We start from the raw sequence: 27,220 nt of genomic DNA on the forward strand, positions 1-27,220 counted from the left end.
GGGGAGGGGCTATAGCAGTAGCTCTGCAAGGCAACAACACGTCGACGCGCAAGGCGTAACGCTCTGTCTGTGTCCCCCTCTTTGGCCCTTACTGTGTATCTCTCTCTGTCCCCCGCGTTGCCAGGTTTGCTTATTGGGCTTATTTAGTGGCGCTTTTGGGCTCGTTTGCATAGAGCAACACGTCAGCGTTTGTTTCTCGCCCGTTTCACGGACGTTGTTATTTGTATAAGCAATGGTGGGCTTATTTGGTCGCGCTTTTGGCCTCGTTTGCATAGAGCAACATGTCAGCGCTTGTTTCGCGCACGTCAGCGCTTGTTTCTCTCCCGTTTCACGGACGTGGCAACGTCATGGCAACGTGAAAGGGTGCTCTCTGTGTCGCAGATGTTTGGCTGTTGACTTGAGACGGATCATGCGGAAGTGAATTGCGAGCAGCACTTTATGACACTTTATGATTATTATAAAAGGAGACACATGTGAAGGTGGAAAATAAAATAGAAGTCTTTATATACTTTTGCATGAGCGATTTTTGTAGCAAGTTGGGAGAGAAGTGGAGCAGTGCTTTGGCCGTGAGTTGTTCCTAAGAGGTTGAGGTTCCAAAAGGGACACCTCTCTGTTTGAGTGGTGAGATGAAGCGCATGTAGTACCTACTGCGCATGTGCAGTTGTTCTTTGGTGTGTGAGTGTAGTATCATACCACCACCTAGGGATCTAATCTGGAACTGCAGATTGGTAGGCTGCAGAAAACACATACTGTAGCAAGCACAGTCAGTGAACATCGGCCACTGCCATCGGTGAAAGTCAAGTTATTCACCGATACGCCGATGGCAGTCAACAAGGCTAATATCGGCCGATGCCGATGTAAGGCCGATACATTGGTGCATCCCTATATTATATATTATTACATATAATAATATATTATTATATCATCATGTTATATGCTGTATTACAGTACATAACACAACACATATTTAACATATAAATTATATCTACAATATAACTATACATACTATTATGACATGAATACATACATATTTATATATATATTTAAAATATATATAATATACACATGAGCCATAAATGAGCCAGTATTCATAACGCCTCTTTGAAAGGAACAGAACCCCACGATCCGCCTCCCTTCAAAGACACATAAATCCCATCTCTACTGCCCACTCTGTGCTGCAGCGACACGGACACAGAGAGAGGGACACGGAGCGACCAACAAACACAAAGCCCCGCGCAGCGGATGGGTTGTCGGGGCGCGTAGCGCCCTGAGAATCTAGTTTTATACATTTGAAAACTTGTGAAATGGGACCTTCTGTATAATGAGTACTTTTGGTACTTTAAGTATTAAGTATATTTAATATTTTGATGCCAATACTTTTGTTCTTTTACTCAAGTAAATTTTGAATACCGAACTTTTAACAGACTACGACAGGATATTGATACTTTTACTTGACTGAAAAATGTGAGTATACTTCTTCCATCACTGGTCTTAACCATTAGGTCACTGCTATGTCAAATGACTGTCTGTCCCCTGTCCTCCCCAGGCAGCTTTGAGGGAGAGTTATCTGGAGGACACAGAGAAGCTGATCAGGAGACAGGAGGTGAGAGGACTGAGCAGTCTGGAGGACGCCCAGGCTGCCTCTCGGCGCGTAGAGGGCCTCGGGACGGACGCCCTGGTCAGAGAGCAACGCTTCACTGCCCTCACAGAGATGGCCCACACCATAGAGACAGGAAACTACCACAGCAAAGAGGAAGTCATCAGGAGGTGAGACAAGACACATGCCAGAACATAAATGGTAAACGGTGCATTTATATAACGCTTTTATTCAAAGCGCTTTACATAGATTCTGCATTACATTCACACACCGATGGCGGAGAAAACCATGCAAGGCACCAACCTGCTCATCGGGAGCAATTAGGGGTTCAGCGTCTTGCTCAAGGACGCTTCGACACTAACTATGGGGGAGCCCGGGATCGAACTGGGAACCTCACGGTTGCCATCCGGCCGCTCTACCCCTGAGCCACTGCCGTCCACGGCCCCAAGATGCAACCACAAAAAGAATAACCTTTATAAACTGGTGGTGTGCTCACACATGCAACAACTTAAAGCTGCAATCCGGAACTTATTTTAATGAATACAATGTTATATGTTATTATGTCAATAATACAATATAACTAGAACATCTGCAGTGGTTGGAGGTGAGAATTTAAATTTCAACCCTGGTACTGGGTATTAGTACCAGGGTTGAGTAGTTAAGTAGCCCTGCCTAAAGCGCATAAGCCCTGCCAATCGGGTATTTCCTCTTGGATGAATGAATTCATATAAAGACTTAACAGGGCTTCTATCAGCTTTGTAAATATGCATGCATGTCTTTGTGACAGGATAAAAATGAAGATACTCAGGAACGTAAGGAGTCTGATGAATCAATCTCTGTAGATAAATATAGCACCTTTGGGAACAGAACTGCCCACTACTTTATGGCACTCTGTCTGTGGGAAGCATAATTTACAGCTTAGGGTTATAGTTTAGTTAAGGTTAAGGTAAAGGTTAAGGATAGGCATGTGGTGTTGATGGTTAAGGTTATACATTAGGGACTAAATCAAAGGATGTTCCTCACAAATATAGTGATACCAGTTTGTGTGTGTGTTCCAGAGAGCTCAATATCAGACATCGGTGGAAGGACCTGCTGAAGCAGTTGGACGAGCATAAGCGGATGCTGGCAAATGCAGTCCAAACGTTCAGTGTCCTCAGAGACATAGAGCTGGTCTCACAGGAGCTCAAAGAACTGCAGGTATCAGTGTGTTTTACAAAGTGATTGGTGTAGGCACACCCTCAGACTTGAATGAAGCGCTCCTCCTGGCCTACACATCTGAGGCTTGTTGTAATCCATAACATATGTTATAAGTAGGGCAGGAGACACACATAACTGTGAGCGAGTCAACGGGGCATCCAAGACAAGTCAGAATGTTGAACCTTCTATAGTAGTTGGAATTTTCATGCATTCTCATGCAGTCAGCCTGGTCCCAGTGGTGTATCCAACCATCCTCCACTTCAACTGTTATAGCCAGCTATGTGTTTGTATAACTTTACATGGCTCTCTATTACCGAACAATATCTACTTTGCAAACGTCACTGTATGTCAACAACTAAATCTCAGGAGATGTCATGGTTGAGCAATCTTGCCTGACTTTCCATCTTAAATGGCCTTTCCATTGCATTATTCCTTGAAGGAAATGGGACATTCCAACTTTATGACATGTCTGGCATACAGAAGAAGACCACAACATTTGGTCTCCCTACATGGTCTAGAACTCTGGCTGGGATTTACAACCCTGACCCCTGGTGCTGCGCCCACTGAACAGTGTTTCAACCATGTGTGTGTGCATGGCTGTGTACCGTTTGTTATGTTGGCCTCGATTGATTTTATTTCTACAACAGTGAAGCCAAAGGTAATGCATTTTCCACTCCTATTATCTGTTTCCAGGTCCAGGCTAGCTCTACAGAGCAGGGCAAACAGCTAGCGGAGGTGGAGTCTCTGCTCCAGAGACAAGACCTGCTGGAAGCTCAGATCTCTGCACATGGAGAGACCATCACAGCCCTCAGCAACACCACCAGCAAGGTACTGGACACTTACACACATCACAGGGATCCAAGCACCTTCAAAAGTCAACATTTTATCATAATAAGCTAGTAAATCTGATTTAGCCAAACTAAACTATAACTGTTTGTTCCAGGGGAAGGCCAGGGAGGGCCAGCAGGTTCAGACCAGAGTGAAAGCCCTGAATGCTCAATACCAAGCTCTGGTCTCCCTCAGCATCAACAGGTTCACTACCAGCCACAATATTATTCACCATCAATCCATCATCACTCACTATCTGATCATCTCATCTTGATCTCATCTCATCCCTCATGCTCTTCTTCTCATCTCTGTCTCATCTTCTCTTCCTCCATATCTTCCCTTTCATATGTCGCCCCCTCTTTTTCTCTCTCTTCTCCCTCCATCCTCCTCTTCTCCTCTGCGGTGCAGGAGGAGACAGTTGGAGGGCCAGTTGAGGCTGTTTGAGTTTCTCCAGGAGTGTGAGGAGCTGGAGGCCTGGGTGTATGAGAGGTGGCTGAGGTTGCAGACAGCAGGCCTGGGGAGAGACCTCAGCCAAATTACACTGGCCTTACATAAACACAAGGTCAGACTCACACAAGCACAAGTGCACAAATGCACACATTCTTTCTGGGTCGTTCTCTCCCTTCATTAATTAACACAATGTTAGACCCATAAATGCTCATCAAAATTGTTCACTTGGGATAGGTGATGAAAATAAAGCTTTATTTGAATAATAAATACAGTTTAGTCCAAAGAGAGCTTCAAGCAGGACACCCCCACCCACCAACCGATAGAGGCAATCTAAAAACAAGGGTTTCCAGGCAAACATGGGTTTGTTGCACTAAGACCTGATAAGAAAAGTCTAGAGACAGAAAGAATGTCTGAAAGTTGTGTTGTAATGTTTGAAAAACTAAGAAAAATATAGTATATTTTAAATGTTATAACTGGCCTGGTTCTCTTCCCAGGTTCTGGAGGCAGAGATCCAGTCCCAGGAAGCTGTGTTTCAGGGCGTTGTGGGTCGAGGTCAGGATCTGGGTTCTAAACAGGATCAGGTGGGTCAGCGGGCGGTACAGAAGTGGGTCAAAACCCTGAAAAAACAGTGGAACCACCTGAGAGATGAGGTTGTGGCCCGTCGCAACAAACTACATGCTGCTAACACTATCAAACAGGTGAGTGTTAAACTTCAGTCTAATACCATCAAACAAGTTATTATTAAACTGCAATCTAATACCAACAGGTTAGTATAACTACAGTCTAATACCATCAAACATGTTAGTATTAACCACTTGAGCCCCAGCATGCCTATTCTGGGGGGAACATTAATAGCAGACCTACAAGCTCAAATACAGCTATTTTTGGCGAAGAGATTTGGTGTAGATGGAAAAATGCCGTCCGAGTACTGTAGTACAGTAACTCAAGTCTGTTTCACTATGACTAGAGGGTTTAAGTGGTTAAACTAGAGACTAATACCATCAAACATGTTAGTATTAAACTACAGTCTAATACCATCAAACATGTTAGTATTACGCTACAGTAATACCATCAAACATATAAGCCGCGCCTCCGACCAAGTGGAGCTTACTATGTAACCGTGCTCGGGTTGTGAGTGTGTGTGTCTGTGTGCAGCCGCGCTCTCATTGGCTCGCGCCCCCATGTGACTCACGTGCGTGCACTGCCTGTGTGCAGCTGCCAGAGTGCGCCAGAGTGCAGGAATTTAGACAATGCTCTGATTAAAATGCACAACAGCCTGCAAAACACACACACACACACACACACACACACACACACACACACACACACACACACACACACACACACACACACACACACACACACACACACACACACACACACACAGTCACACACACACACACACACACACAGTCACACACACACACACACAATGTCAATGTTCTCTCCCCATCACGGTGAAATAACACGGATTACAAGTCCGTAAATACACAATATTTTCGAGCTGCGTTCACTTCCAGCGTTCGCGCGTCTTACTTGTGATATTATGCTGTTTAGACTGATGCTAGGTTTTGGTTTACCTGTGATCCTAGATTACTGAGGCACTACACTGTCTCTATACATTTGATGTATGTGTTTACCTTGCTTACTGTAAGTCACTCTGGATACAGAGCGTCTGCTAAATACCTAAATTGTAAATCGTAAACTACAGTATACTACCATCAAACATGTTATGAAACTTCATTCTTAAATATCATCTTTCCTGCCCAGTATTTCGCTGATGTGACAGAAGCTAACTCCTGGCTGGGGGACAGGAAGCCCCTGCTGACCAGCGAAGATCATGGGAAAGATGAGTCGAGCACAGCAGCCCTGCTTCAGCGCCACCTGCGGTTGGAGAAGGAGATGGCAGCCTACGCCAGTGAGATAAAACGGCTGGCAGAGCAGGCCAGGAGCGCTGCACAACTATCTCCTCTTACTGTGAGTAGGCAGACAGACAGACAGACAGACAGACAGACAGACAGACAGACAGACAGACAGACAGACAGACAGACAGACAGACAGACAGACAAACGCACACAGACACACACACACACACACACACACACACACACACACACAGACACAGACACGCACACGCACACGCACACGCACACGCACACGCGCACACACACACACACACACACACACACACACACACACACACACACACACACACAGTTAGATGGATGGGAAATCTAACAGATAACCAACCAGATGTAAACATAATTAGTTTGTCATAATCCTCGTATAAGTGAAGTGCCTTTTCTGTTTCCCTGTTCTGGTGTAGGCTGAGGCTCAGCAGAGTAAGATGGCCCAATACAGTGACTCCTCTGGTGAGGAGGAGGGACCAGGAGCAGTGACATCACCCAGAGCCAAGAGCGGGGCAAAAGGTGTGACTTCCTCCATTCAGAGCCAGGAGGTCAAAGCTAAAGTCCGCTTCAGATACAACAAAGGTACAGCTTTACCTCCCTTTTCTCCACACTATATCCCTTTAATTATTCATATAATAATAATGATAATAATAATAATATATATTTCTTTGATCTGGCTGAAACTTTGCCCAAATTTGGAGTCATACAGTACGTCATAGATATGTCATAGATGACTGACGTCACAACCTGGCCACATGAAGGAGATTCACATTTGGAGCCATGGGTTCCCAAGTGGATCCTGAGATCCACATTGTTTGCAATGAAGAAAATACAAAGAACATCCATGTACACTATAACACTACAATTCTATATGAATTCAAAAATAGAATATTTTATATCAAATATAAAATAGCTTATGAAGGTATACAGTACGAATATTTAGATAAAATAGGCGATCTACAAGCTCACAACGCGTCGCGATACGACGCATTGTGAGCTTGTAGATCTGCTATTTTCAAATCTTTTGGAAACTTGTGAAATGGGACTTTCTGCTAAATGAGTACTTTTACTTTCAATACTTATGTATATTTTAATGCGAATACTTTTTTTTAATTTATTTGTAGCAGAGTATTTCTACATTGTACTGATACTTTTACTTAAGTACACAATGTGAGTACTTCTTCCACCACTGATGAACAGCCCCTTGGTTCCTCCTCCAGGTGAGGTTCTCTGGGAGCGTAACGAGATAGTGAGCGTCATCTCTACAGTGCAGGATGGAGACAAAGTCCTGGCCAGAGATGGAAGAGGACACCAGCAAGCCATCCCCAGCACATACCTCCACCTGCTACCTGCTGCGGTACAGGTCGTTATGTAGACAAACTTCCACTCTTACTGTGTTTGCATGCACACTGATATTGTTGCTGTCGGGCAGAACAGCTCATTCTCATACTACAGCGACACACAAAAGCATGAAAAGTAGCAGAGCTACAAGCTCGGAATGCGGCGCGAAGCTAATCAAGCTATGCTTTTTGAGCTTGTCGATCTGCTACTTTTGCTTTATTTTTATTTGAATCCTGAAAAGTTACAGTTTTGGACATGTGAGGTTTCCACCCGACAGAGAACTTATGCTGATCTTACCCAATGAAGGCAATACTCTGATCACTGAAATGTTCATGTAAACACCCTTATCTGATTTGTTTTGGGTCTTACAAGCCTTGATGGGATTTTTATTTTATTTATATGTTTATTTGACAGGGACAATACAAAAAAAAAACTATGTATGAAGTTATATCCATTTCCCAAGTTATATCCATTTCTATTATCTCCTGTTGAAACCCTAGCCTGGTAAACTATCAGAGTCGCGTGAATTCAGATTATCATGTGTCTTCTGCAGACCGGTCTGGCCCTAAGCGCTGGGTGGGAGTTTTGCAGAAACCAGAAAGTGGAAGAGCCAATCAGCTCCCACCCAGCACTTAGGGCCAGACCGGTCTGCAGAAGACACATGAAAATGTGAATTCACGCGACCCGGATGGTTTACCAGGCTAGTGAAACTCCTCACTGTCAGGTGAAAAGAAGCAGCTGTCAACTTCGCAGTGTGCATGGGGGAATTAGCAATGGATAAACTGGAGGGAAAAGAAAAGAAAAAGTTGTTTTTCAATAGAAATGTTGAAATGCAATCAGTATAACATCATGTGACTCCCTGCTGCAGCTGACATTTATAAACATATCGTAATGCCCAAACTGAAACCATTCACTCTGAATAGGCTCCCTCCCCTGCCTCCCCTGCCTCCCCTGTCTCCAACACCGGTGTGGCAGAGAGCCCAACCAGGAAGCTAAGTCGCCCGAGGCGTAGACGGTCGATGCGTCGTGGAACAGCAGAGATCCAGACCACGTGGCTGCCAGACCTCCACTACCAGAGAGACACCATAGAAACTACGCAGGCCGCTCTGGATCAGGACTACAACTCCTTATATAATCTAGTTAAGGTGAGAAGAGTGTAAATGTTGTTTAGTCATTTTAGAATTCATTTTATATCAATTCATTCTTTATATTAGAATTATAGAGCACCAAAGTCTGACATCAGTGCCGCTAGAGAGCACTATTCCCCTGGGTAACAGCGTTATTTTTGTCTTAATCTTAGATCGTGTCATATAAGAGCCAAAAATAAACAAACCACCCCAGCGATTTTACTAATGAAAAAGTAAAAATGTATCCAAAGAGCAAGACTTTTTTTTTCTCCAAACACAGACGTTATCAAATGTAACTCAATATCATAAACGACACAGAGTCACATACCTGACAAAATCGGAGGGGTGGTTTGTTTATTTTTGGAGCACAGTTCTTATATGACGCGATATAAGATTTGCCTATGGGAATTCCAATACAAAAAATAACGCTGTGACCCAGGGGTAGTGGGAGTCACGTCAGGACTTCGGTACTCTATACTGATCAGTATCCGAATCTTAAAGGTTTCATGACGTTCAGTTTTACCACACATTAAAAGTCTTTGTCATGGTCCTTTAAACGTGTATAAAAAGTTTTTACAAAAAATTCCACTCCATTGATCCATGGCAGGTGTTTTTCCCTCACATTTCTAAAGCCTTTTCAATCTTTGCCTGTGGGTGTCGCTGTTGAGGGATTTTGCCTGTCAAACATCGCCTCTGCTCCGCCCCCCCAAAGAAAAGGATAGGGGAGGGGAGGGGCGAGGAGAGTGGGCGGGATTAATGGCCTGTGACCTCACTGCCCAAGGGCCAAGCTCAGATTACTTTTCAGCCTAATTATTCAGAAAACCCCATACCACAGAAAATCCACTGAATGTTCAAAGTTCAGATTTCTTGGGTGTAATTGAGGTCATAAAACCCCCCAAAAAACATAAAAAAAATAAGAAAGTGAAAATGAATGTCATAGAACCTTTAATGAGCCTTTGAAGGCTAGGTTAATTTGTTTACCTGGCATCATATAGTTTCTATAGTTACAATGTGCAGATTATTATTTTTTATATTATATTGCTTAGAGACTAATGCTAGGTTCTTGATTTACCTACGATCCTAGTTTACTGAGGCGCTACACTGTCTCTCTGCATTTGATGTATGTGTTTACCTTGCTTACTGTAAGTCGCTCTGGATAAAGAGCGTCTGCTAAATGCCTAAATTGTAAATTGTCATTAAAGCTCATTAAGGCTCATTACGCATACTTAAACTAAGCTAAGTTAAAGATTTAGGAAAATATATTAACGGATTAATAATGGTGTATTGTGTCTTCAGACTAAGAGGAGAACTCTGGAGGAGATGGTGCGTTTGCATCGCTTCTATAACAGCTGTCACGAGTTTGAATCCTGGATTGAAGACAAGGAGAACATCCTGCACACCTTCAAAACTACCCCTGACAACATAGGAGTGGTACAGGCCAAGTACGAGGTACAAAAATCCACTTATTTTCTAAAACATTCCAACAAATGAAAGAGAAAACCTACTGGGTAATACTTTATATTAAGGTTGGGTCTATAATGCATGATAACCACATTTATAAGGCATTATAATGTACTTATAAGGCATTTTAACACTTGTTATGTATGTTTATTATTATGTATAACAACTTATAACAAGGTTTATGAAGTATTATGACTAATACTTATATAATTTATAAGTGCTGGTCATAATGCATTATAATTTCAGTGGAACAGCACATTATAACTACCAGGTACCACTTTACTTTAAGGTTGTGTCTATAATGCATTATAATCATATAACTTTAACTTTAAGTGTTACCGAATACTGTTTTGAAAATTGCACAAGACAGCTTAGTGTTGGGATGTTCTGATGCCAGAACTACATACATGTGTGAGAAGCAGACACTATATGTTCCTGAAACAGTCACAAAGACAAACTTTGTGACTGTTCACAAACATTCACACAAAGTGTATAGGCTGAAATACGTGTGGTTAGCACCATTAGCATTCCCTGTTGATATAAATATATGTTCTGTGCGCTCCAGAACTTCCTGACTGAGTTGGCAAGTGGACAGGCCCAGCTGGATGACATCATCAAATTGGCAGAGGAGTTGGTGAAGAGCCGCCACAGCAAACAGAAAGAGATACAAGCGAGAGAGAGACAGGTCTCACTCAGGTAAGATGGAGACAGGTTTCAGGTGGTTCTCAGGTGGTATAGTGAGACATGCTGTAGGTTAGAGATGCAGATCTCGCTCAGTTAAGACAGAAAGACAGACCGAGAGACAGGAGACAATCAGGTCACGGACAGTAACAGAAGGTGAAAGAGATGCAGTTTCAGGTCTCATGCATAAGACAGACAGACGGATGGACGGACGGACGCACGCACGCACGGACGGACGGACGGACGGACGGACGGACGGACGGACGGACGGACGGACGGACGATTCAGTTACATTTTAACATAGAAAAAATAAAAACAAATAAAACATGTGATGAATTATTGTAGTCATATTTATTGTGTAATAATACAAATAAAATGTGAACATAAAGAATGAAACTTTTTAAAGGTATTTGAATTTTATTTTTAACAATCACCTGAAAATGTAAATGTTAAATAACTTAAGCATAATAAACAGGAATGTAATGAATACAGACGTTTTTTTATGAAGAAAAAAAGGAGGATGTGATGAATAGCATGAATAAATATATAACATTAATAAAGGTGAATTGATTATTTTTCAGGTGGGATCGTGTCCAGAGGTTGAAGGACGAGAAGGGTCATGAGCTGTTGAGTACAGCTGATGTTCACTCCTTCCTCCAGAGCTGTGAGGAGGCCAGAGGCCAACTCCAGGGACAGATAGACCAGCTAGACACCACCGACATGGGCTTCACTCCCACCACCTCCAGCCTCCTGATGGAGGAGAAGAGCCTGGCTCAGGCCCTCAGGGACATCCAGACTCTGGAAGGGAAGATAGCCTACCTGAAGAATGTTGCCAAGATGTAAGGCTCAATAATGGTGGTTTCAAGTGTTACATTAAATGACATTATTCCCTGTGTTGCTCAATTCACCCATTGTCAAGTCCCAACTGTGGTCCCGGCCCTCTTCCACGCCCATTGAGAGCTATTGCTAGTTTGGACAAATGTCCTCTCTCCATCCGCTACCAATGAAAAGATGTGTTTTTCAGTTGCCCCGTATTGATGTTTAACTAGACTGCCGATTGGGCACAGATCTACTTGGGAATGATGCAAGTCGGGAACGATACGAATTGGGAATGCATGCCCCACCCCGTTATGCAATACCTCTCGTATCCGTCTGTCTGTGTTCCTTTGTGCCCATATATGGAGTACTGTATCTGTATGTCCTTGTCCCTTTTATGCCCATATATGGAGATCCCTGATGTCATCAGTATATGCCTATATATGGGCATATCGGTCAGATCGGCGGTTCTGGACAACCACCTATCCGAACGACTCGACTGTAACATGGGTTTTTTCCCTCCAACAACTGGGTATTTTTCGTATGTTTAGCTAACTCAGTAGTGTTATATTTTATGGTAGGTGCTGCTAGCTGTTTCGCCCCACAAAAGAAGCCTGCTGGTTGGTCGGCCAGGAACCAATCAGAAGGCTGACAATGGATGAAGAGGCAGAGCAATGCACTTCCTGGTTTGGGGGTTCCATTCCCACTAAAGCCAGATTCCAAACCCGAAAATCTCGGCCACTCGCTCACTCCCACTCGGTCACTCCGACTCCAAACCGGATGTGCTAAATTCCAATTACTCAGTTGCTTCTTGGAGGAGGCGAGTGGAGTCGAGTGGAGGAGCCGAGGAGGCTCTCTACTTCCGCATTTAGCGAGTGTACATCAAGTGTAGGCTCGACCACTCTCGTCAGCTCCTCCGCGGCAGACTTCCGCATCACGTGTACACGTTTTTTTTGTTTTTTCCCTTCTCCCGTGACGTATACATGGTCCTCCTCCACATGTGGCCACACAAACAATGCTTGAAACCCGAAACCATGCCCCGAAAACACCGGCTGCCCCCCCCCCCCTTCGCCCCCGCCGATCACTTGCGCATCTCTCACACACACACACACACACACACACACACACACACACACACACACACACACACACACACACACACACACACACACACACACGCACACACACACACACACACACACACACACACACAGTGTAAATTGACTGAAAAGACGCAACAATACGATATAAAGTATAATACAATTATATACATTGTAATATATTGTGCACACTTATTCTGTCTCAAAAGCTGATAGTTCATTTCTCTCCTTGCATGTCTCAATGCAGTGCATGGACTACTATAAATTACTGTGACAAAGATTATGTTTAAAATAATGTATTGTATTTATATATAGACTGAATATAGGAGAGGACACTTTACGCTTTAACTATAGCCGTACTCATTCAATTCTGAACCGATTCTTAAAATTTAAAATTCTCTATTAGCTGTGAAGGGTCTCCTTTCATGTCTTTCATGATTTATTTCGCTATCAAACAATATCAAGCAAAATCACAAAATCGTCTGAGTTTTTTTCTTTTTTCTTCGTCCCAGAAGTGGGAGGGATATCACCCAAACTCTCAAAACCCCGGACATTTGAAGGATTTTATGAAACCCCCCCAGACAGCCCCCCAAAAGAGGACATGTCCGGGGAAAAGAGGACGTATGGCTACCCTACATGAATGATGTAATTCAGAGTCAGACATACTCTGTAATATACGGTGGCTGTTATAAGCAGCAGTGCCGTGCGGGACTGCTGCGGGGGGTGGGGGGTCTGGGGACTGTAAGAGCAAAAAGAGGGACGGGTCAGGATTTAATTCATAAATGTTTAATCATCCTGGCGCTTCGTTCACTATTTCAGGAATAAATGGCTTTGCACAAAATGTTAACTATAAAGATAACAATGTGGCCATCCACATTGATGAATTGTTTATTCTTATATTCTGTATTATTCTATACCTGCATATTATTCTATGCATGTATATTTTCATCCACGGCTCTGGTCCAGCTGTTTGAGACGTCATAAGTGATCGCGGAATTTTCTGTCGCTTTGAAATGACGGACCCAGTGCAGTCCGATCCTTTGACGGCAACCACTCGACCACTCGTCCTCACAAATAATCCTCGGCTCCTCGCAGGGGCGGGGCTTAGGCGCGAGTGGAGGAAGCGAGGAGAGTGAGCGAGTGACCGAGCTTTGGGGAATGGAATCTGGCTTAAGGCTACCCACTCTAAAATGTATAAACTCAATCAATGTCATTGTGTTCCTGTGTGACAGGAAGCAAGACTGCAGTCCTGCTGAGAGTGCTGCCATCATGGATGAGGTCAGAGGTTTGAAGGCTCTGCTCAAACAGGTGAGAATGCCTTCTATCATGTCACCTGGTTACAATTTTGATGAGCCGTCAGTCGACAGACAGTAGGACAGCTGAGCGGAAGACAGTGTAGGAGAGACAGACAGTAGGAAAGCTGAGAGGGAGACAGTGTAGGAGAGACAGACAGTAGGAAAGCTGAGAAGGAGACAGTGTGGGAGAGACAGACTGTAGGACAGCTGAGAAGGAGACAGTGTGGGAGAGACAGACAGTAGGACAGCTGAGCGGAAGACAGTGTAGGAGAGACAGACAGTAGGAAAGCTGAGAGGGAGACAGTGTGGGAGAGACAGACTGTAGGACAGCTGAGCGGAAGACAGTGTACAGTAGGAGAGACAGACAGTAGGAAAGCTGAGAGGGAGACAGTGTAGGAGAGACAGACAGTTGGAAAGCTGAGAAGGAGACAGTGTGGGAGAGACAGACTGTAGGACAGCTGAGCGGAAGACAGTGTAGGAGAGACAGACAGTAGGAAAGCTGAGAGGGAGACCACCAGTAGGAAAGCTGAGAGGGAGACAGTGTAGGAGAGACACTGGAGAGAAGGCTCTAATGTGATCTTATCCTAGACCAGCAGAGGTCCATGTGTGTCTTCTTATTGTCTCCGCCAGGCCGAAAGGCATGGCGAGAGAGTATGTTTTACCCCCTGTCCGTCCGTCCGTCCGTTTGTGTGTCCGTCCGTTTGTGTGTCCGTCCGTTTGTGTGTCCGTCCGTCCATCTGTCTGTGAACAGCTAATCTCTGGCACCGTTGGCCCGGTCGCTGCAAAACTGTGCACACACACTCCCTGGATGCCAATTCAGAACCTCTGCCCCAATTTTTTTACATGGGCCTGTTATAGCGCCACCAGGAGGCCAATTTGTGCAAAACCCATTATTTCATATCACTCCTACAGATTTTATCCAAACATCACGCAAATCAGTACACAGTATCTCTATAGTCATGTGATCAACACGGATCTGTCAGATTTGCCATATTCTATCTTCATTGGCTACAGTTGCCTTCCAAAGTTTGCAGTTTTGGTCCATTTTGAACTAAATGCCTCAAATCATGAACGCAGCTTGCGATTTCCGTGAAATTTCACACGCACATTCCCACTATGCCGAGGAACAAATGCCACTTGAACGTTTTCAAATCAGCCTCATGGTGGCGCTATAAAAGGCCAATTTGCATTTGTAACAGCACCGATCTGTGTGAAACTTTGCACGCATACTCCCTAGAGGCCAAGGATATACATCTGCCCTGCATTTTTCACATTAGCCTTTTATAGCGCCACCAGGAGGCCGACTTATGTAAAACACATATTTTGAGATTAAGCTTTCATATTTTATCCAAATTTCACGCAAATCGGTACACATGATCTCTATAGTCATGTGATCAAGATGGATCTATTTGATTTTTCATATTCCATCCTGATTGGCTAACATTGACATCTAAAGTTTGCAGGAGTGGCCCGTTTTGAACAAAATGCCGCAAATCATGAACGCAGCGTCCGATTGTGGTGGAACTTTGCACGCACATTCGCACTACGTTGAAGAACAAACGCCACCCTTTTCACATTGCCCTATTATAGCGCCACCAGGAGGCCGATTCTTATTTTTTATATTACTCCTACATATTTTGTCCAAACATCATGCAAATCAGTACACATTATCTCTATAGTCAAGTGATAAAGATCATTCCGTCCGATTTTTTATATTCCATCCTGATTGGCAAATTCTGAACATTGCTGGCCCACAATAACCTACCTGACCTGGCGGAGACCTGTGCTCCGAGGAGCACTTTTTCTAGTTTGTATTTAAAATAGTTCATTTTCACACACTGTGTAAAAGCTTAACCACGCCAGAGTTTAATATCATAATGTACTCACCAGTGCCAGTGATTTATTGTTATTTTTTTTACGTCGCCACAGACATCGCTAAATCCGTTAAAATCGCGCATTCAACTGTTTGTAAACACACAGGGTAGCTGTGTGAGACGCCCAGCGAAGACCGTTTCGATCTGCGATCCGCCATCTTGAAGCTACAGCGGTTTATGTTAAACAGCGATCAGCGATGAGAAAATAAAACAACCGAGAAAAGATCCAGTGGTGGAAGATCTACGCGAGATCTACGCGACTGGCACGCTGCGCAATTATTTAGGTTGGCACTCAATGTGTTAAAACCCCTGTTTTCCTGTTTAGGTGAAGCAGCAGGCTGGTGATAAACAGCGTCACCTGGATGAGGCCAGACGCCTTCACAGCTTCCAGCTGCAAACCAAAGACCTGCAACTCTGGGCGGGGTCAGTACAGGACCGCCTCCTACAGGAGGAGTCAGCCACAGATGTAAGCTCCGCCCTCAACCTGCTGGAGCAACACCAGGATCTACGACAGGAGATGGAGGAGAAGAGGAGCAGGTGAGGAAAGGAGAGGAAATCAATCAATCACTCAATCAACAGCACATTAGCAGGCCACCCTCCCGTTTCTTGTGGTTGTATCTCCATCCTTTTCATATGTTGTTCTAATGTCCATGATCTCTACCGATGTCCCATCCCTGATGTTTCTGTCATGCATCTTGTCTCAGACTGAAGGACATGGTCAGACTGGGTAAATCCCTGCAGCAGACCTCCGCCGGGAAGAGAGGGGGCGTTGACATACAGCAGATCTTGGACAAGCTCAATGCCGATTGGGTCAAGCTGGAGAAGATGTGGGCCAGTAGGAACAGGCGGTTGGAGCAGGGGGTGGAGTTCCAGAGGCTGAACCAGGAAGGGGACAGAATAGAGGCAGCGCTGTCAGGACACGAAGCCAGGCTCAGAGTTAAAGATGTTGGGGTGAGAAAGATTGAGGCCTGCCTGCCTGGTAGTGTCTGCTTATTGTCAAAACAACATGATCATAGGACTAAGACACATCATGTAGGAATCCTGCACAGCCATGGTGTTTAAGATACAGTATGTGGTCAATAGATATGAGCCCACTAAATGTGTGTACAGTACATGAGCCTTTTTATTATAGACTTATCATTAGGCGTTCAAACCCTTGAAAACCCCTACTGTATTTGTACAGTTTTTTCTCCTTCTGCAGCGGTTTTGCAAATTCCCAAGAAATGGTACAAAGTAAAAAGTAATTTTCACCAATGATTGAAAGTTGTGTGCTTTACTTACACAACATTACCCCAAATGGCTTGATGGGGGCCATATAATTAAAGGTCAAAATTGTGAACTTTGAAAAGTCCAATTTTCAAGAAACTTAATTGATTTACTACATACAGTACTATATCTGTGTTTATTCCTGTGTTCTAGGACTCAGTTGACAGTGTCCACAGTCTGCTGGGCAGACAGGAGGAGCTGGAAGATCTGCTGAAGGCTCTAGAACAGAGAATCAACCTGTTCTCTGAACACAGCCAGGAACTCATCACCAAGAAACACTACGCTGCCAAACAGTAAGACAGACAGACAGACAGACAGACAGACAGACAGACAGACAGACAGACAGACAGACAGACAGACAGACAGACAGACAGACAGACAGACAGACTTGTAAATATTGTAGAAAATATTGTATTATTTTTGGGCGGTGTAGCCGCCCCTATAAGTGGGGTTGGGACACCTCATTAGTATTAGTTTCCTGCATTGTGATTGGCTCATTAGTAGACCCCTAGCTGTACTGTGATTGGCTGACTATTGGCTGACTCTATTCAGCACTGTGATTGGCTAGCGAGACACATGATGACATTAATAACCTATAAATAAGATTATGGACTTCCATCGCTATTCTCATCAATGATGCACCAATGATGGACCACACCGCCCACTTCACACTGGGTGTGATTTTTTATAGTTGCCTTTACATTATTTAACTTTAAACCTTAAGGCTACATAGTTTTGCCTTGTGTTTGCTGTGTGGATGTATGTACAGTACTGTATGTGTCAGTTTGTGTCAGTCTTTTTATTTGTTTTTCAGTATTCAGGAACATTGTGAAAGTATCCAGGACAGAAACAGGAAGCTGTCAGAGAGCAGCAGACAGCGGAGGAACCTTCTGCTGTCCTCCAAGAAATACCAGGTACAAAACTAACTAACAGCACATACATATCGTTGAAACATCATAAACGTTTTATGTTATGTCACCTGCTACAAAACCAACTAACTGACTTAATAAACTGTTGTCAGCTGTTGGATAGGACAGTATACTATGTTATGTGTTGTGTGTGTGGTAGGAGTTCCAGCGAGATGCTGACGAGTTGTTGCTGTGGATGGAAGAGAAGATGAAGGTGGCGGAGGACGAGTCGTACCGTGACCCCACCAACATCCTGCGGAAGCTAAAGAAACACGAGGCAGCAGAGAGAGAGATGCTGGCCAACCAGGTGTGGCTGGACAGACTCAACCAGGTGAGAGAACAAGGTGTAGGCCTATAGGTTCCCAACATACTTCTGATTCTCAACCTTTTCAATTTCAAGGACCCCCCAGTTAGACATGCAGTAGGTCAGTGGTTCCCAAAATGTTTAGCTCGAGACCCAAAAGAGAAATTTGATGTCTCCCCAGGACCCAAACTAGTGAAAATAGCAGATCTACAGTACAAGCTCAAAATGCGTCGCAATGTGACGCATTTTGAGCTCGTAAATTGGCTATCTTCACTACTTCTTAAAAGTTTTTGTTTTAATTTATGGAATTTCCTTGTTAGTTATTTTTGAAAATGCATGAAATTCTCTGGAAAAAAAATCTTTTTTGAAAATCTTTTGAAATAATGAAAAACTTTTTTTATAGTAAAAAAAATTATAATATTTACGTTCAATTTACAAAAATGTGTCTGTAACCCAAACATGGATCCCAACTCAATGTTTGGAAAACAGTGCTGTAGGTCATTTGATACGATTTTATCTCTGGGACCCCAATCTACACTTTAAAATTCACAGTGTTATTTTGATCCGTAAAAGGTCCATTTGGGCCCCTGGTGGGCCTCGGACCCACAAGGAGAACCAGTGCTCTAAAAGTTACAGTTTAAAAAGCTACAAAACGATGAAACACCCACATCAGACTCCTCTTCCTCTCCCATTTCCTCTCTTTTCTCCCCCTTTCCCTGTCTCCCTACTCTTTCAGCTAGGAGAGGAGATGCTGTCAGAAGGACACCACAGCAGTCAGAGTATCCGTAGGAAGTCTTCTCAGGTCAGCAGCAGATGGAACAGACTACAGAACAAGATGGCCGAAAGAGGAGACAAACTGAGACAAGCTGGACAGCAGGAGCAACTCATGGAACTGCTGCAGGTATCTAACCAAGACTGACTGGCCAAAGATCAAGTGGGAAGGAAGCAGTGGTGTAAAGTAACCAAGTATATTTACACAAGTACTGTACAAAGTAAAGTAACATTTTGAGGTATTTGTACTTTACTTGAGTGTTTCCAACTTCCAATACTTTTACTTCTACTCCACTGCATCTCAGAGGCAAATATTGTACTTTTACTCCACTACAATTATTTACTTTGCAGATTTTGATTATTATTACGAAACATACATTAACCACTTAAGCCTTATATACATTTCGTCCATTTGAAAATAGCCGATCTACAAGCTCACAATGCGTCGCAGCTTGTAGATCTGCTATTTTCAAAAGATTTGTATACATTTGAAAGTAATAAGACATTCTGCATAATGAGTACTTTTACTTTTGGTACTTTAAGTACATTTTGATGCCAATACTTTAGTACTTTTACTCAACATTTTGAATTCTGGACTTTTACCTGTAACAGTATTTCTATATTGCAGTATTGATACTTTTACTTAAAGAGGTGGTGCCATGGTTTTGCACCTTTTCTGTCTTTCATGTGTCTATGAGGTTGATAGAACTTCATTAAGCCCCCTGGTGGTGTTTTTATGGTGTTTTATGTCATAATACCTGATGATCATGTTTTAGGGGGGGGGATCACTGAAAATCACGGCACCCCGTCTTTAAGTAAAGAACGTGAGTACTTTTTCCACCACTGGAAGGAAGGGTTAGAACCCCCAGGTGTGTTTTTAATTTAATTTTCCCCTGTTCTCAGGATGCTAAACTGAAGACAGAAGCCACCCAGAGAATGCTTCATAACGCCGCCAAAGGTCATGATCTTCGCTCCAGCAGACAGTTGCTCAAGGTGAGGTGACCCTCAGCATTCAGCGCTGTCTCCCTCTCAGCTTTACTCTTTTCTTAATTTTTATCCCACGATTTTGTAACCCTATTTTTTACACCCAGTGCCAATTGTCTATGTAATCCTGGGCACTACCTTCCCTCTGCCAACCTAGGGAGGCCAGGGCCGAGCTCATGCCTCCTTCAATGCATGAGAGCCAACTGACCTTCTTGTCACCTGACAGGGGAGAGTTTCCCTGGTTGGACGTAGCGCGTGGAAGGAACACGTTATTCCAACCAGTTCCCAGTTCCCTTCCCCTCCATCAGGCGCCCCGGCTGGCCAGGGGGAGGCAGTATAGTGACCAGGATTACTGCATGTTTTTGTGAGGGTATCTACCCTAGGAGACACGGGGAGAACATGCAAACTCCACACAGAAAGGCCCTTTCACCAACCGCCAGGGTCTCAGCTTTACTACTGTCTTTCTCTCCTACATTGTCGCCTTCTCAGCTTTCCTAATACTGTCTCTCAGCTTTCCTACTACTGTCTGTCTCTCCTGCATTGGCTCCCTCTCAGCCTTCCTACAGTCTAACTTCATACTGTATCAATAATGAAAACATTATGTAGGATGCCTGTTTTGCTTTAAAACTAAAAGAAAGGTCTTTTATAGTTAAGTGGTTCTTAACTATACTAAAGTGACTTATGGATTATAATGGAGCCAGCTGTTCAACATGGTATCTTTGTCTCTCCAGGAACATGAACAGTTGGAGCAAGAGGCCAAGGAGCTAGCGGAGAAGATGAACTCTATTGTTAGCAGAGCTAAACACCTCGCTACCAACCACTTCAACTCACAACGCATACTGCAGGACACAGACACATACCTCAAACTGTGAGTACACCAATAGTAGTAACATGAAGTGACGCAATGTCAGCGCACCAACCCCGGCAACGCCAGGCAAGCTTGTCTAGAATTCCTGGAATCTCTGTGTTGTCTGTCTCTCTCTTTATACCCAAATATGGAGATGAATAACATTATCCTATTATAATGTACTATGTCCGTGTGTCCATCTATCTGTATGTTTGTAGTTACCGTATCTCGAAAACCGTCCAACCAATCGACTTCAAACTCGGCACGCGCATCGCAGACGACCCGGGGGAGTGCCGAGTGAGTCAGATAGGCGGTTGTCTAGAACCGCCGACCTGACCGATGTGCACATAAATAGGCATATATGGAGATCCGGTTGTCCATTACAGCCGATCCGACAGCTATGCCCATATATGGACAAGCCTATATATGGACCGACTTCAAACTCTGCGAGGATCCGATTTTTCTCACACACACCCCCCAGGAAAAATAAGGCTCTAGCAGTGTGTTAACATTGTTCCATACATTTAAAGTGTCATTTCAAATTAAAGTACCGTCCGCTACCATCCACTTTCAACATTAGCCCACACCTCCCTCTCCCCCGCAGTCCTACTCTTCTTCACCGGGGAAGGAACTTGCAAGCCCATTGGTTAGTGTGTGCTGTTGCCCTGCCCATAGGAAGTGTGTCGGCTGTCCCGATTGGCTCTGACCCGGAGGGTAAATGAAGAAGGGGCTGAGCTCCATGGCTAAGGCTGACGTCACCAGGCCCACGCCCCCCACCCGCTCTGAGCAGGGGTGGTACACCCGTCCACTGGCTGGGTGCATGTAGAGGCTCTCGGGACGGAATGGCACTGACAGCTTCTCTCCTCCCCCACAGTAGGACAGTGTTCCCACGGACCCCCCTGAGCCCTGATCTAACAGGTGGGTAAACACCAGGGGCCGGTCATCGCAGCGCAGGAAGTTCCTTTCCCGCCCACACAGCGACAGGAAGGGGAAGTCCTCCTGGTACCTCCCACTCTGATTAAAACGCAGGCGGTTGAAGAGGAAGGCCAGGAAGCGTTTATCTTTGAAGCAAGTGACAAAATTCTTCACTTTGGTGTCGTCAAGGAACAGCTGTCCTTGGTGGTCGACGTAATAGAAGTATTCACGGATGCGAGGTTCAGGGCTCTGGCCCTGGATATAGGTGACGTTGGTCCGAAAGGAGTTGGGAGCGATCATGTTGATGTTAGACAGGCATCGTACAGCCTTGAGTCCACTGCTGACAGCCAAAGCCGACTGCCACAACATGACTGAATGAGTGGGACCACACTGAGATCAGAGCCTGTTTACAACTAAAACCAACCAAGAATCGTGTTACAGATGCGATAAGCAACACACACGGTAAACAGATCACTTAATTTTACGCTGCACTTGTTCAGTACAGAAACATTTACCCGAGCGAGCCCCGTTTTATCGTGTCACGCACAAACCACACAGACTTTCCCATTCAAAACAAAACATCACCAGCTTATTATGACTTATTTGACTAGTGCAGTACCTGTGACTATTTGGAGGCCAGTCTATGACGTCAGCACTATGACGTCAGTAATCTCCATATTTGGGCAGTACTATGACAGAAGCACTAACCAAATACGGATATGAGTGACGTCATAGCACTCTAGCTTTGCATTGCGTCAGTACTGTGACGTCAGTCTTGTCCATATTGTCATAATCTAGGCACACAAACAACTTCATCAACTTTATCCTTCTATAATGAAGCTTCTATGTGAGCGAGTGAGTGAGTGAGTGAGCGAGCGAGCGAGTGCATCTGTCCTTCGTCTCTTGATTACCACCCGACCGGTCGACTTCAAACTCTTAAGTCCTCATGCGTATCGCAGAGGACTTAAGAGAGTGCGGTGTCCAGCGTGAAGTTGACCAGAACCAATCTGACCGATATTCCACTGTATATAGGCATACAGTATATGGAGATCCAGTTGTCTAGAACCACAAATCTGACCATTATACATATGGGCATATATGGGCATATACTGAAGACATCAGGGATCTCCATATATGGGCATTAAAAGGACACAGACAGATAGAACGGGTAGTCTGACAATGGGTACAACGGGTATGCATAACCGGGTAGGTCATGAATTCTCAACATTCTTTGTTCCCCCGACTTGCAGTACTGTCGTCATAGTACTGACAACATAGAGTGGCCTCCAAATACTCTGACAACGGGTACTGAAGTCATAGGACTGTTGTTATAGAGCAGATGAAAGCTTCCTGTTTTCAACATTTACCGGGTGGAATTACAGTCCCTGTAACAAGATTGTGGGATAGATAGTGTGATATTTCTTTGAGCTTTTTGAGGCATTTGTCATTGAGGCTACAAGAACAGCAGAATTAGCAGAATTAATTCATGTCTGCAAGAAAGAAAGTAGCAAGCAAAAGGAAAGCGGCGGAGCGAGGTGACAGAGGGAGTAACAAATACATTGGAGCTCATGTTAGCATTTCAGATGGGATATGGAAGGCAGTGCAAGCCTGCACAGACATTGGTGGCCGTAGTTTTGCTCTCTTCCTGGGCTCCCAGCGGGCATGGACGAGGCCCGCCCTGAACGCCACTGCAGCAGCCAAGTTTCAAGAGCAATGTAAACTTCATGGGTTTGACCCAGCTCACATTGTGCCACATGGATCCTACCTGATGAACTGTGGATCACCCAAAAGAGACGTGTTCGAGAAAAGTCAGGCCATGCTCATAGATGAGCTGGGTCGGTGCCATGCCCTGGCCCTCCGCCTGTACAACTTTCACCCCGGCTCTTCTCTAGGCACCATCACCACCGAGAAATGTCTGGAGAAGATCGCAGGGGCCATCAACCACGCCCACCGCCAAGTGCCTACTGTGGTAACAGTGCTAGAGAACATGTGTTGCCAAGGCTATACTGTAGGAGGTAAGTTCTCTGAGCTGAGGGGCATCATAGACCGGGTGAGAGACCAGAGCAGGGTAGGAGTCTGTCTGGATACCTGCCATGCCTTCGCTGCAGGATATGATCTGGCTGCTGTGGACGGCGTGAAGACTGTGTTGGACGAGTTTGATCGGATAGTGGGACTTCAGTACCTCGAAGCCGTTCACCTCAATGACTCCAAAGGTCCGCTGGGCTGCCACCTTGACCGCCACGAGGACATCGGTAAGGGGAAAATCGGACTTGCAGCATTCCGAGACATCGTTAACGAGCCAAGACTGGACAACATCCCTATGATTCTGGAAACCCCTGGACGCCCAAGATTTGAATATCCACAACAGATTAAGCTTCTGTATTCTCTCTGTGACTCCGAATACTAATGAATATACAATGAGCACAATCATTATGTGATGGCCAAGGCCAAGGACCATAGACAGTTTTCTTCAGAATATGCTTCCTTTTTCAAAAATGTTTTTTTTTTTCTGTAATGCTGATTAACCTCTTCATTTCTCATAATAGTTTAAAGGTAAGGCAAAAAAATAAGCTTTTGTATAAGATTGCGTCCATTAGATTCAGAACACATACCTCACCCCCTTCTTTTGACCTCTTTCATCACTGCTATTTGCACAATGTTTCGACCTAGTGGTGCTGCCAACATTTCCCATGTCGACCTGGACTCCCTGAAACCATATGTCAAGCTGCAAAATCTGCTTTCTTCCAGCTTAGACTTTTATCTAAGGGTAAGTCCTTTAGATCTTTTGCTGATTTTGAAAAGGTTATTCACGCTTTTATTACCACCTGCCTTGATTACTGCAACACACTTTATATTGGGGTTAGCCAGGGCTAACTTAACCCATTTAAGGTGACTCTCCACCAAACAGACTACTTCAGACTGGTAATCTGTTTGCAATTATTAGTTCAGCACAAACTGTCTGCCGATGTGCCCATTGTTGTGCTAATGCCTTATAGCTGGCAGGCTGGGCTTCCAGTGTTGCCAGGTCTGTTTATTATAAGCGACTTCAGGCTTATTTCCCTGTAAAGTCGCTTGTAAATAGGGATGTTCCCAGCGATTTTTTTTCACTGACGCGTACACGTCATTTTTGAAAACGGTTATTCGAATAATCGAAAATCTATTGATTATTACTTAATTAATTGAAATGAACACCCAGAAAATAGCCAAAACTGAGCACATTTCGATCTATAAGGCCAAAAAATATATTAAGAGTATATGAAAGCCATTTAAAATCACGGACCACTAACCAACGGAACAATGCTGTCCAACGCTTTCCGACGCCGAGTCGGTGCAGTGGAAAGCTGCCTTTGGAAAGCTGCCTTTAGACCTGAGGCCAATTCTGAACACGCCTTCTAAATCCTGACCAAAATTTTCTGAAAAACTTCAAATATTTATTCCAAAGTTACAAAAAATGTATGTAGCTATGTACAGTATATACAGTAGCAACATACATTTTTTTTTTGTCATTTTTGAATAAATATGTGAAGGGGTTCCCGGATTGAAAGGTATTGTTACGTATAGGGGTTCCCGGTTTAAATGGGTTAATCACCTACATCTGGTACAGAACGCTAACTTCTAACAGGGACCAGAAAACTTGGCTTCCCCCCATGTTAGGCTGACCACCTCACTCTGTTTTTAGGTTTTTACTCTCTAGCTTTTAATTCAGTGTGAGAGTTTTTCTTAGTTTAAATGAGAGTATTTGTGTTATATTTATTGTGATTTTTTCTGGTTTTACGTGATCAGATGAGAATGGATGAAATTCAGGACAGGGCAACAGGGTGGGCATGGCCTCTAGAAATTACATTCAGTATCAATGAACAATAAAACAAGTGAAAGTCTAAAATTTGTATATAAAGGGAGTGTAAGTGATAATTTATTTTTTCTTTAAAAAGTACTTTCTACCTATTTCATCCAATAACCAGGGCAGTAATAATACATTCTTAAATACCAGAAAACTCTTCTTTCTGTTGTGTATCTATCTAGTTATTTGCTCTTGTCCTATGGAGTTCTACACTGATCCAGACAAGGCCTTTCAAGTAACTGATAATGGGTAAAGCTGTGGTTCTCAAACCTTTTAATGTGAAGGACCCCCAGGTTTACACAATATTTGTGTGTGCCTGTGAGCTATAGTTTAATCAAAATGTTAGATTGTGATTCTGAAAATAGAAGTTAAACCTTTACACAATATTTGTGTTATTTGAATGATAAAAAAATATTCAACATTTTACAATATTTTTTAAAGATTTTGTGGAAAATAGCAGATCTGCGAGCAGATCTACAAGCTCACACACGTTGTGAGCTTGTAGATCTGCTATTTTCAAAAAGCAGAAGTCGGTTAAAGTGGTTAAACTGATTGCTGTACTTCTACTTTAGTGACATGGTCATACTGCTATCCATGCCCTGTGTTCGGGGGAAAAAAAGAATACTCTGATGGAGTGTTTCACCATTTTAAGGTTGTCTTCCAGGCATCCTTGCTGAAGTAGTGCTTAGTTATTCTGACAGCAGTTTCCGCCTTTCCGTTGGCCTCTTGGTGACTTGAGGTAGTGATACGCATGTTCAAACTCCCACTTCTACAGAGTCTTGGCCACTCTAAATATGGAGTTCCACATTGTACGCTAAGCACTGGAAAAAAAAAACGTTGAGGTGTTCCACCATTTTCGTCATCTAGGCATCCCTTGCTGAAACTTGCTTTTGCATGCAGTAGGTGCCTTGCGATTTCGACAGCAGTTTCTGCCTTTCCGTTGGCCTTGGGATACCTTAGTGATGTGTTCAAACTCCCACTTCCACAGCAAATTCCTCCTGCCCATTATTTATTTTCTTTTGTTCTTTTTTTCTTTTTGAGGGGGAATTTTTCAATCATTTTCTTGATAGCAACAGTGGAGACAGGAAATTGGCAGGATATATGGGAAAGAACATGCAGCAAAGGGCCTCGGGTCGGCTGGGCAAGGACCTACAGTATGCACCTAATGGCATGCGCTCTATTGTGCAAGCCACCGGGGTGCCCTTTTCCCATTATTTCTTCATTGCTGTTAATTCCACAACATCCTGTCCAACCCTTCCTCCAGTGCTCCTTCCTCTCTTCTCTGTGCTATCACTGCATATGACTGCTAACCTCTTCATTTGCTTCATTGGTGGTTGCTTTCGCCAGAATACCTTGAGGCTTCAGGCATCATGCACTGGGGCTGGGCTGGTGTATTTGTCGATAACGGGGAACTTGTTGTCTTCATTGCGATAAGCCAACCCGACTACACTCGGGACATGAGGTCCTGCATTCTCTTGAGTGAAGCCATAGTCTTTAAGAGTTTTGCCGTCCTGTAACTCCTGGTTATCTTTGAAGAGCTTCTGGTCCTCAGGTGCTCTCTTGATAATTCCCTCAACAATGCGCTTCACCTCATAAACAGCGGTGGACTCCGTGGCATCTACAAAGAGTGTGGTTTTCTGATGCCTGATGTTTAAGAACACACGTTCGGCCATTTCAAATGAGTTAGCAGTGAGCAAGTTAAATTAC

The 27,220-nt window shown here is 44.0% G+C and overlaps 3 protein-coding genes across 3 annotated transcripts in view; 2 read left to right on the forward strand and 1 right to left on the reverse strand.

Annotated features, from left to right (window-relative positions):
* The window catches only part of sptbn5 (spectrin, beta, non-erythrocytic 5), a gene marked incomplete at its 5' end in the record, with an annotated part of 81,477 nt that overhangs the window by 19,932 nt on the left and 34,325 nt on the right, over positions 1-27,220 (forward strand). The window contains 22 exons of the mRNA XM_080414292.1: positions 1,547-1,767; positions 2,656-2,794; positions 3,488-3,622; positions 3,738-3,826; positions 4,031-4,184; positions 4,567-4,770; positions 5,843-6,049; positions 6,399-6,564; positions 7,203-7,345; positions 8,247-8,468; positions 9,747-9,899; positions 10,477-10,607; positions 11,174-11,431; positions 13,741-13,816; positions 16,003-16,214; positions 16,382-16,628; positions 17,097-17,236; positions 17,758-17,857; positions 18,012-18,182; positions 18,892-19,056; positions 19,830-19,919; positions 20,642-20,778. Coding sequence (XP_080270418.1) covers positions 1,547-1,767; positions 2,656-2,794; positions 3,488-3,622; positions 3,738-3,826; positions 4,031-4,184; positions 4,567-4,770; positions 5,843-6,049; positions 6,399-6,564; positions 7,203-7,345; positions 8,247-8,468; positions 9,747-9,899; positions 10,477-10,607; positions 11,174-11,431; positions 13,741-13,816; positions 16,003-16,214; positions 16,382-16,628; positions 17,097-17,236; positions 17,758-17,857; positions 18,012-18,182; positions 18,892-19,056; positions 19,830-19,919; positions 20,642-20,778 — 3,560 coding nt within the window. The remainder of the gene's footprint in view (positions 1-1,546; positions 1,768-2,655; positions 2,795-3,487; positions 3,623-3,737; positions 3,827-4,030; positions 4,185-4,566; positions 4,771-5,842; positions 6,050-6,398; positions 6,565-7,202; positions 7,346-8,246; positions 8,469-9,746; positions 9,900-10,476; positions 10,608-11,173; positions 11,432-13,740; positions 13,817-16,002; positions 16,215-16,381; positions 16,629-17,096; positions 17,237-17,757; positions 17,858-18,011; positions 18,183-18,891; positions 19,057-19,829; positions 19,920-20,641; positions 20,779-27,220) is intronic.
* On the reverse strand, positions 21,364-22,041 carry LOC308074114 (UPF0598 protein C8orf82 homolog; the record flags this gene model as incomplete). The annotated part of the gene is made up of 1 exon (XM_080413446.1): positions 21,364-22,041. The coding sequence occupies one exon, from the start codon at positions 22,039-22,041 to the stop codon at positions 21,364-21,366; it is 678 nt and encodes a 225-aa protein (XP_080269572.1).
* On the forward strand, positions 23,159-24,079 carry LOC308074115 (putative endonuclease 4; the record flags this gene model as incomplete). Its single annotated transcript, XM_080413447.1, has 1 exon — positions 23,159-24,079. The coding sequence occupies one exon, from the start codon at positions 23,159-23,161 to the stop codon at positions 24,077-24,079; it is 921 nt and encodes a 306-aa protein (XP_080269573.1).

This window comes from Gymnoscopelus braueri (assembly GCF_963280865.1).
Source record: "Gymnoscopelus braueri genome assembly, chromosome: 19".
Classification (NCBI taxonomy): Eukaryota; Metazoa; Chordata; class Actinopteri; order Myctophiformes; family Myctophidae; genus Gymnoscopelus; species Gymnoscopelus braueri.